Source organism: Nicotiana tabacum, chromosome 15 (genome assembly GCF_000715075.1).
Source record: "Nicotiana tabacum cultivar K326 chromosome 15, ASM71507v2, whole genome shotgun sequence".
Taxonomy (NCBI): domain Eukaryota; kingdom Viridiplantae; phylum Streptophyta; class Magnoliopsida; order Solanales; family Solanaceae; genus Nicotiana; species Nicotiana tabacum.
This window is the reverse complement of record NC_134094.1, coordinates 12,078,509-12,089,901: the sequence shown is the minus strand read 5'-3', so window position 1 is coordinate 12,089,901 and position 11,393 is coordinate 12,078,509. Positions and strand designations below refer to the sequence as shown.

General features: G+C 34.5%; 1 protein-coding gene across 11 annotated transcripts; it reads right to left on the bottom strand.

The window, feature by feature from the left end:
- Positions 1-1,610: 1,610 nt before the first annotated feature.
- On the bottom strand, positions 1,611-11,393 carry LOC142169410 (cis-abienol synthase, chloroplastic). Of its 11 annotated transcripts, none has more exons than XR_012699137.1 (14): positions 11,229-11,392; positions 11,052-11,113; positions 10,651-10,930; positions 9,659-9,839; positions 8,103-8,323; positions 5,447-5,567; positions 5,269-5,366; positions 4,775-4,989; positions 4,570-4,679; positions 3,800-3,898; positions 3,497-3,712; positions 2,833-2,974; positions 2,482-2,748; positions 1,611-2,074 (listed from the first exon to the last, which is right to left on the bottom strand). XR_012699137.1 is itself a non-coding variant. In XM_075230560.1 (14 exons), exons 1-14 carry the CDS (start codon positions 11,305-11,307, stop codon positions 1,766-1,768), a joined length of 2,382 nt encoding a protein of 793 aa, XP_075086661.1. In that variant the 5' UTR covers positions 11,308-11,393; the 3' UTR covers positions 1,611-1,765. The 11 variants fall into 11 exon arrangements, 10 of the variants coding, with proteins under 10 accessions (XP_075086661.1, XP_075086662.1, XP_075086663.1 ...); XM_075230560.1 differs by having other exon boundaries at positions 2,482-2,730; positions 11,229-11,393; XM_075230561.1 differs by having other exon boundaries at positions 2,482-2,730; positions 11,052-11,110; positions 11,229-11,393.

The following is an 11,393-nucleotide window of genomic DNA, read 5'->3' as shown; positions in this document are numbered from 1 at the left end:
TTCACGAAAAACCGAAGGAGGATCACGATTCTCCACCGCGACAGATGGATTTGTCCGAGGCATACTTCGTACCTCTTGTAGAAATCCAAGATAACCGGGTCTACCGGGCCCAATGTGAAGGGACAAATGTAAATACATAGATACCCCTCCACGTGGGTAGTGATGGCATCTGTAGGCCCGGGGACTACTACGTTCTTACCCACCCAGTTGCAGTCCTCTCGGACCACGGGGAGGATGTCTTCGGTAATGGAGCATATATATCTTGATACACTTTCACCCCGGCCCTGCACCGACGAGGGCTTCTCAACCTTAAAGTCATCGACAATCGAACAACCCCCGGAAACGAATATTTTTAAAGGAGGCTCGGCAGCCGGTTCATCGGTAGTTGCGCCAGGAGCAGATCTCTCGAGGACGACCACATCGGGAGTGATCTCCTCGATTTCAGCAGTTAATTGCGAAGAAGAAGAAGCGACTTGTTGGGGAAAAGATTTGAAAGTTTTAGCCATTGCTATCTGGAAAAAGCTTAAAAAATATGAAGATAAATTGGAAGATGAAAAGTGAGGTGCGCTAATTTGGGTAAAAATTAGGTAAAAACTTGCAACTTACTATGAAAGTCTTGAAGAACGGAGATAAAATGTTAGAATGTGAACAAGGGTAGTGATATCCTGAAAACTCGAAGGTAGAAGCTTCGCAAAAAAGTAAAAAATGAACAAAGGAGGAAAGTATTTATAGAGGTTTCACGCCGTTTCGTATTCAGGGATGACCCGCCGATGATTGATGCATGTTTGAAATCATGACGTCACGACTGACGGGACGTTTTGGATTCTTGGTTGTTTCTGTCACGGCGTATTGAAGAATGGATCGAAGTGCATATGTTATTTCTCGTCGTTTCAGTAAATTTACTCTCTGAGAAACGAGGGGACTATCTGTATACGGGTGAAACCGAGCCCGTTTGATACTTCGGTTCTCGATGGAGTAAACGGAGCAGAGATATGATCCTAAGAAACCGGAATCGGGGCAAGGAGCTCCTCGAGTCAGGTTCTGGGCAAAACACCTGCCCTCGGAAGAATCGGGGCCACATCCCCCAGGTCCGATTCGAATCCCAAAACTTCGGAGAACATCACGAGATAATCGAGCACGACTAGAGAAGGGTTGTGATATCCGCGCCCAGCCGGATGTCACAGCGTGAATCTCGGCACGTATCGGCAGAAAATATGTGATTAGCAAATGGAAGAATTTTACATTTTATGAAATTGTACTTAGGGTAAAACTCCCCTACTATCTAAATGGTCGTTTGACTATTCATTAGACACATTGTAACACGCATATCAAGGCAATATATTCTTATTTTCTCTTTTATTCAAAAGTTCTTACTTTTGTTCATCAGTTCTTCATTGTTGTGAGCCCGGGATCGAAGGCAGGCATTACATTAAACTGTTACTGAGTCTGAGATCACTCCCTTAATTGGTTTGACAATTTATTACATCATTTATCTGTTTAATCTAACATTATTTATTATTTGTATTGAATTAATCCACATATCCTTAAAACCACATATAAATTTAATTATTATCCGTTTTTATGGTAAACACTAATAATGGTAAATGCGCTTTAGTTAAAATAGCAGTGTAAGTAAGTTTTTCCCATAGTAACAGTTGTACATTATTGTGCACAACATAAAAGAAGTACAATTCGTCCATGCATCTAATAATATCACAACCAAGTTCCAAAGATTAGTAACATATTGTAAAAGATTTAAGGCATATTATGGGGAATATTGATTGAGTGGTTTGTAAATTACATCGTTGATATGGTTCTTGAATTCCTCTGGGAAGCGATACCCATCGCCATGTGTATGTATAGAATAAGCTGCGTTGATTGTCGTCCAAAAAAGATCCTTGCACACTTGTGGCAATTGGCTTTCTTTATTTTGTAGAACCATCCCTAGCAACTCTCTTCTCTTACTTTCCATCATTTCCTTTATCTGTCTTATAGCCTCTTCTTCAGAGATAGTTCCCTGACTTTGTGTTATTAATATTGATACCATATTTGTTGAACTTTCTGCTTGTTCTCTCTGCAAGAACACACGAAATAATAAGGATTAATGTTATAATTATACACTTGTATGTCTACTTGAAAAAAAAGCGTACAAAATAAATTCAACGTGGTCTGATCCTTCTAGCGCGAAAACTTAGTGAGACGAGCTTAATAAGAAGAAAATGAACCAGCAGCACATTATATTATATTAATTTATCAAATATCAATCTAGCCGGACAAGGCTTTGTTTTTGTGTCACTTCTCACTTTCAAATGTAAATTTTAGTAATTTTTGGAATAAAATTTGATTTGAAGAAGTTAGTGTTTCGAAAAAAGAATATTTTATGTAAAATTTTATCTCAGTTCAATATATTGAAAAAAGATTGTCAAAAATCAATAGCCAACATTTGATAAAATATTCTTCTAACGAAGAAAATAATATTACCTTGTAACTGTGTATATCATTAATCAATCGGGCCACAGCAGCTGTACAATTGCATAAGGCACTGACCTCAGAACTTTCTATGACATCCTTGGACAGTTTTGGTCCAAGAAGATATAGTGATGTGAGAACAAAACATGGAACACCAATAGTTACACATGCAACAGACAAGTACTCCTCTATGCTTGGGGTAGTTGATTTAATTTTCCAAAGGTCCAATTCCACCAGCATACACTTCAACATATCAATCCACTATAACAAGATATATTTCTAGTCAATCGAAAAGAAAGAAATATAAGCATGAAAAAAAAATTGATTTAGAGAATATATAATAATTAATGTACTTCTTCATACCAAGTTAATAAGGTGATCTTTGACACATCGACCTTGCTTAGTTTCCGCCTTTGCCGCAATTTCCTCTACCATTTTGTAAAGTGCCAAAAAGAAAATTCTAACCCTCTCTGAACGGAATCCGACGGTTGAGTATCCCTCCCATCTATAGTGAAAGTGTTAACATAATATGTGAAAGAGTATGAGTATCTAATCCAAAATTTCAAGGTAATCGGGTGGAGTATCTAAGGGACAAGTGTAACATTCTCTAATACTCTCTTGCAACACAGCCCGGTTCTACGGTTTGTTTCTGTTTTGGTTATTATTTTTAACGTAGAAAGAGAAGAGTCTCAACAAATTGTGATCTTCAAGAGTTAAGTAGATTAGGCTCAACATGATAATTGATAAGTTAGGCCATAGCAATGTTAGTGGCTTAATGGTCTGAATGAAAAAAAGAAAGTTTTGGCTCTGATACCATGTGAAAGAATATTAGTATAAATCCAAAACCATAAAGCTATGAATGAAGTAGCCTAGGATCATTTGAACCCTTTTAAAAGCCCGTACAAAATTGATGAGGGACAAGTGTAACATTCTTTATCATAAACTCAAGTGCCTCTAAAAAATGTGAGTTGAACAACATAGGTCAAAGGATTTTGTTGATATATTATAAGAAAAGAGATAACAATACCTCTCTACTAATTCGATGATGTTTTGCAGTTCTTCTTTGCAAATAAAACAATCGAAGAAATCATCCACCGCTGTTATTATTATGGCGTACTTTGCATATGCTAGACGAGCATCAGCATATTCAGGTTCAAAGAGTATGGCAGCAATTATGAAGTAACTAGTGTATAAGTACTGTTGTGATAATCCTACTTGTTCGAGTTTGCAATCTGTGAACCACCTACATTCATATATATATATATAATTATCAACAAAATGAAGTTGTTTAAGAATGACAAGGTCTAGTCAAGCTAACCAGTGTAGATACCTTTTCATCTGTTGAAGTTCTTCTTTGTGTCGGGTTTGGCACAAGTTAAAATCGTGTTCTGAGAACTTTAGCAAGTCTATGTTGTTAATACCGGAAGACCTAAAAGAGAGAAAGAGAGAGACCCCACATAATAATATGACCAATTTTTAAGGACTTCCAACTTCGATAGAAAATGTACCATTACATTTTATTTAAAGTAGCTTGTATTTTTTCTTGCTACCCATATTAAGCGTTAGCATACCAATGTTCACTGACATATGTTGTTTAAGTTGAAGGCGGTGGGCATTGCTACAACCGTAACTCTGATCCGCCCATATACAGATGTGGATCTAGGATTTTCAGTACATGAATGTATTACTAAAATAAAAAGAGGAAAAAATATATTAAATAGAAGCATGGATGCCAATAGTTAATATTATACCAATTTTAAAAAATATGTACATAAAATATCTAATTTTGAGGAGATCATGGGTTTGCGTGCCCCATAATCTCTCCTATAAATCTGCCCCTGTCCACACGTTTAAATGCAGAAGAGAATAATAAGAATAAACAAAACATATATACTACTTTTAGTAAGAGTTTACGTTACATACATCATTAATGTAAAGTTTTTTTAACCGTCACTCAAATAATATTTACAGGTAAGCCTCCTTAAAATGTGAGATTTATAATCTTGAAAACAATATAGATTACCTGCAATAATTGGCAAATGTAACCCGCTGACGGTACATATTATCTAAAATCTTATAGTAATAGTGTCAGAATTATACCTGTAAGCCGCTTTTAAGATCTTAAAACTGTCCATTTTGTATGACTCGATGTAACGTCTAGTTTCCACTCGATCAAATGTGCCATAAAATTTCCTCATAGCAAATTCCATCTGATATTTAATTGACTCGCTAGTAATGGAATATCATAAAATTGAAAATTACAAAGAATGTTTTTTGAATGGCCTAATTTATATACAGGTGATACCTCCTTCTTTGACCTATCAGGGATGTGCTTGTCCAAGAGTTTTTGCTCCATAAAATTCCTTGTCCAAGTACTTATTTTATCTAAAATGTGATCTTTCCTTTCATGAATAGCCACCTGTGAAGCTCGGTGAAGTTCGAGAATTGCAACGTGATTCATAAGTTTCCCACTTGATGTTGTAAAGAAATGTTCTTGGTCGACAAATCCTTCAAGTTCTTCTGCAGAAAGAAAGTAACAATTTATTGGTGCATAAGTAAAAGGACAGCCCGGTGCATTAAGCTCCCGCTATGCGCGAGGTCCGGGGAAGGGTCGAACCATAAGGGTATATTCTAAGCAGCCTTACCCTGCATTTTTGCAAGAGGCTATTTGCACGGCCTGAACTTGTGACCAACAACTTTACCAATTACGACAAACAACTTTACCAATTACGACAAGACACCCCTTATATTATTGGTGCATAGGTAAAAATTTAATTTTCTGAGTTTTTAGTTACAAACCTGAGGAAACTTCATAGTTATTCATCCGTAAAAGTCGAAACGCCATGGCACAATGAGCAACGTCTGAAAAAATTTCTTCATTCTTTTCTAGCCAAAGCCTATTCATAATTCAGCATTAATATTAATAAAAGTTTTAAAAAGATAAATTGTATAAACCATGAAGATCATTTCAAATTACCTGTATATTTCATCTAGTACTCTTTTGACTTCTGTTTTAAAATACCGATCTACTCCAAGATTTTGAAGGGCATCAACTAAGAAGAGATTTGAATGTATCTTTGTAGGGCAAATAGTGGGGACTATAAGAATAACGAAAAAGATTATATTAGTAATGCTGAAATATGTAGCTTAGACAGGTTGTACAGTGTATTATTTAAAGGAGTACACTTCTAGAAGGTTCATAAATTAGTGTTAGTTATTGATCTTTGTAATTAGCTGTTAGTTAGTTATTAGTTAGAAGTTAGTTTACAGTGTCTTTAAATACTCAGGTGTACAACTCATTATTAGTTAGATGATTTAGGATCGAGAGGATTTTGACCAAGGGTTCATTTGGGTCATACAAGGCAAGTTTTTATCGATGTTTTGTGCTCATTAAAGTTAATTAATTCTAGTATTAACATTGAAACTTCCTTTAGTTTGCTAAATTTTATTAAATCAACCAAAAACACCAAAAGAGAGATTTTCTAGGATTTTCTTACAAAGATAATTTTTACTACATGAACCTTATTTATGAAGTATAAGTGAGTGTTTTAATATTATTTATGAGCTGAAAAAGTAGTTAGAAGGGTGGAATAGATGAACCCTCCTATCATAGCTTTGACACTGAAAGTTTATTAATAGGGAAGATGAATAGTGTTGGACTTATTTGAACGATATCGTTTTGAACTTCTAATGAAATGGCTAGATTCCATAACACATTTAATAGATGAATTGGAGTTAAAATTCAAGGATTGATATCAAATGGTGAAATAAGAATTTTTGTGAAAGTCATGTGAAGTTGGACCTAAGTGCTACTTACTTAGTTGGTATTGTTATGAAGCGTTATTGATATATGAACTCATATATCACTACTAAAAAACGGCCAATTTCCGACCGAAATATTCCGACCGGAAAAAGTAGTCGCAAATTTCTGACGAAATCGGTCGGAAATTGCATAAAAATATATTTTTCAATTTTTAATAATAATTACGGCTGATATTCCGTCTATATCCGTCGTAAATTTTGGCGAAAAATACCGCATAACTGTTATCGACTAATTCGGTCGGAATTTTTTATTAAAACGAGGTTCGACTATTTGACCTATTTTCTTTTAAAACCCCCCTGACCCCTTTCTTTTTTCTTTCCCTGTTTTCTTCCTTCTCTCTTCTCTCTCTCACACTCAAACCTCCCCTCTCCCCCCCACCCAACCCGCCGCTGCCATCACCAATGCCACTCACCGGCGATGCCGCCTCGCTGCAGCTCCGTCGACGACCCTCCACTGCCAGAAATTCATGAGAAAACATGGGCATGATCTATCTGATGATGAGGATGAACAAACTGAATCTGATGTGTAGTAGTTTAGGTGTGGTATTTTGGTTGATTGGTAAACTTGATTGTGAGAGACAACTTTATGTTTTATTTTTAAACTTGAATGTGGGCTACTATTTGGATATTTTTATGTCCAAAATTGTTAGGTTTAATGGTTGGTATTGTTAGTTTAGGTTGTGTTAATGGTTGGTTTAGATTATTTTAATAGTTGGTATTGTTAGTTTAGATTATGTTAATGATTGGTATTGTTGGTTTAGATTGTGTTAATGGTTGATTGGTTGTTGGCGTTATTATATTGTAATAGTTTGACACGTGGTGTAGCTCCAAATTGGGCAGAATGCTGCTCAGTTTTACAGAAAATTCCGACTGATTTCCGACGGAAACAGTCGGACAGCTGCCCACATTTTGCCAAAAATTCCCAGATTTTCGACCGATGCGGTCGGAAATTTTAAAAAAAAATTAAAAAGTTTTCGACGGATTTCGTCGGAAATTAAATAAAATATATTTTTTAAATATTAATTTCCGACCGATTCGGTCGGAAATTATATTTTTTAAATATTAATTTCCGACCGATTCGGTCGGAAATTATATATTTATATTATTTAATTTTAAATAAATAATTATTTTATTTATATTATTACGACTGATTCGGTCGGTAAATTCCGACCACTTTGGTCGGAAATTTGAAAATATTTGGTCGTCTAACCTTTCGAACGTTCCGACTACTTTGGTCGGAAATCACTAACGGATTTGATCGAAAATTATTTTCCGACCAACTGTTTTTCGACCGACCAATTTTGGTCGGAAAGTAGTAGGAAATTCGTGAATTCCGACTGTTTTGGCGGTCAGAATTCTGCCATTTTCCACATATATGTAGATATCCCTTTGTTGATGACGTCCGAGCTTTTTAAATAAATTGGTTCATCGTAGTACTATGTCAGAGTTTGGACTTGAGAGGTAAGTTTATTAGACTTACTCTTCTTGTGATTTTCTCTAAAGCATGATTTGAGTCAATATGTGAGTTGTTCGTAGATGTACATTTGTACTTGTGGGGAGAAGCGGTAAGGATGTCACCATGCGTCACAAGCGCTAAATTATCATACTAACATAAATTTCTTATCAGTAGAAGTACTTTATATTTTCTAGTACCCTAAAACTATTAGTCTCCTATCAAACATATCGAACATATAGTAAACATACTAACATAATTAAAACTTAATTCCAACGAATTCTAAGAAGAGATATGAAAAGTATTTTCCTTTAGGCAGATAATGGGGAAGTATTGAGATGATCTTAGTAGTGCATACCCCAATTATCGTGCAGTTTCAAGATTGAGTTCAAGTACCCAAAGCATTTCTCATCGTACTGATGGTAAATCAAGGCAGCTGCAGTAGTGGCTGGTGAATCAAAGAGCGACCCGTTGTGTCTCTGACGAAGCATCATCTCTTTCCAATGACATAATTCACCGAGCCCTTCAGCAAAATATTCTACATTTGCCATATTCCCCTCGAATTCATTCTTTAAGGCTCTATTGGTTAAAAAATGGCCCAACAAATTGATGAGTTGAAGCTAGAGTATCAAAATCTAGTACTCCTTTCGTTTCAATTTATGTGAACCTATTTTCTTTTTAGTCTGTACAAAAAAAGAATGACCTCTTTCTATTTTTGGAAGGGGTGAGTGTTGCAGTCATGTTTAAATTAAAAATGAAGTTTTGCACTCTACAAATTTTAAACTATTTTTTTTTGCTTTATCATTCTTCAGAATGACATTTTCCCAAGAGACTTACTCCATAAAGTTAGGAGTTTTATAAGTCAATTTACAAATCTGCATACAAATTCGTGGAGAGGGCAAATTCTATATTCCTTTGTTCCATTTTATATGACATATTTTTTTTAATGTCTTTTCACAAAAGAAGAATCCCATTCTTTATTTGATAACTTTTTGTAAACTTTTAATTTATCCTTAATGAGATACTTTTATAATCAAATAAATGCTATGTCATGTGTAAGTCTAGCGCACTTTAGACATGTGGCAAAAGTCATTCAATCTTCCTTAAGTTCAGTACCTAGTCAAACACCGTCGTATAATTGTTCGTGTGATCGATTAAAGGCAAGACAAATGAAGTTAGTACTTTTGTTCTCAATAATTACAGGCAAAAAATTACAGTTATTATATACCACCATGGGAGACTTTATGTGGTAAAATTTGAATTACTATGGAGTTTGAAATAAAGGATACTTTTGAAATTTATGATAAAAAAATCATAGACATTTGTGAGGATATATATAAAAATTTCTCATTAAGAATAAAAATGAGAAGTTTAATCTTCTCAAATTTAGAAAGTCACTATTTTTTATAAAATGGACCAAAAACAAAATGTTGCCGCATAAATTGAAACAAAGGAAATAACTATCACTTATAAGTTGTTTCAAAATTTATGTTAGCTTTTTACTGTTTGGACGGATGAGTAGATGTGTAAACTTCTTCCAAAAGATTATTAAGTATTAACTACTAGTAGTACATTTACCTCTCCTACCCTCTATGATATTTCCTTTCATGCATATATCCATTCATTTTTCCTATTTCTAGTCATTTATCTTTCCAATTTCAACAAAGTTTTTTTGATATTTCTCTTTGTCATGTTTGATTATTGATCTATAGATATAAAAAATATGTCCTTTTTCTTATTAATATATGAATCGAATGAGATTACGCTTAAGCCTTTTATTAAGATTTAGCTTCAGACGACTAATATTGTTGAACTTCCCCTATAATTGTTTTATACATTAGGAGTTTTTGCGCAAGGCTGCAAAACTAATAATTTCCATAATATGTAAAATGACCATTTAATAAAGAAGCATACCTTTCAATTGTTAATTCACGTTCGCAGAGCATCATATTTACAAGGTTAGGATCCAAAGGTAGATCCAAATTAAGTTTCTCTGCATAGTTGATCATGCAGGGAAATATAATTTCAAATCCTAAAGGTGAAATCTGATCCTTGTTATCGACTGCCCAACCATGCGTTTCAATAAAGCCAAGGCCTAAAAGAAAAATGAAGGAACTATTCAAGTAATTAATAATACTACAAAATGCAAACTCCTTTGCTCACTCTTTCTTGAACCATGTCAATAGCATTACTTGTTTTTGCACATCGTCTAGATACTTGACAATTATAACATGCAAGATGGTAACTAAACATTTTATTCTGCTTAGTGTTTACACAAACTAATGAATGCATGCATCTTTTATTCATATATTATATTATTATTTAACCATATGGTTAAGTGATATACACACATTCTGTTTTTCTCTTTAATTTTTCTCTACTAAGGTTAATTTTTTTTAATTGAAGCCATTCACCCTGCGCTATGCTGGCCCATGATGATGGGGTTCGGCATTATCCCCTACCTTATATAGTAAAAATAAATTAATTAGTACGCAGATGGGAGACATAAAATCAAAACCGCTTCAAACAAGATACAGACAATCAAACTTCTTACTGTTGGTCTGTGACCTGTTACAAAGGACCACCCTGAACGCTTGCTAATGGGAGATCAATTAGCTTACAAGATATATCTTTTATTCATATATTATTTAACCTTTGGAGCTAAGCTACACTAAGATATATAACTGATTTGTAAACAATTAAAATTTTAATATTCTGACACTACACAGAAAAAATTAATTCAAATGATGTAATTTCTTCAGGTCAGTTTTAAAATGAGTGACACCTTTATATATTTGGATAAAATTTAACTTTAAATTTTTTGTTTTATAACCAAAAAAATATCATTGCATATTTACAACCACAAATTTCAAAGAAATCGTTCTTCTAAACTCGGTGTCATTTACCTCTTTGGACTTGGTTATCTCCAATTCTCCATTTGCGAAGGGCAAGCAAAGATGCTAGAGTGGAAGAAAGGGAGTCTTTTACAAGCAATGGATGGCTAGGATTTAGGCCCCAAGATCCATCTTCTCTTTGATTTTCAAGAATCCAATCTAAGCACTGAGGAAAACATGGTTGGTTCATAGAATATCTTGAAGGGACCATAGCTACCCATGCTGTGTCATAGGAAGAAGGAGATAGCTCTATTTTTCCAAATGTTTCCCTTATTCTCTCCTTTGCCTCTTCCTGCAACCACCATTGCTTTATTAAGGGCATTTACACAAATGGCCTTTTCTAGGCCACTTTTTAAAATTCTGTCTCAGTTACTCCAGTTGGCTAAATTTGTATGCAAAAAGAAATAGCATACCATTGATGAAGCAGTACTGTGGCTGCATCTTACTCTACATGGTCTGTGGCAAATTGCATCTTCTTCGAACAAGGAGACACAGAAATTTTATCAAAAAAGAGACTGAAATTAGTTATAAAAGAATTGAATGATACTTATCTTCTTGTAACGTATAGTAATAAAAATTATGTGTCTTACTGGTTACTGAACCTAATTTGATATTTCCCAACTTATGATCAGGAAGTGGTATGATTTTGCTTCTCAGTCCAAGTATCATTCTAAACGGCAAACTCGGTTTTTTCTTTCTACTTTTTGGGGGGGGGGGGGGGGGACAGAGAAATGTAGAGAGATATAGAGAGCACA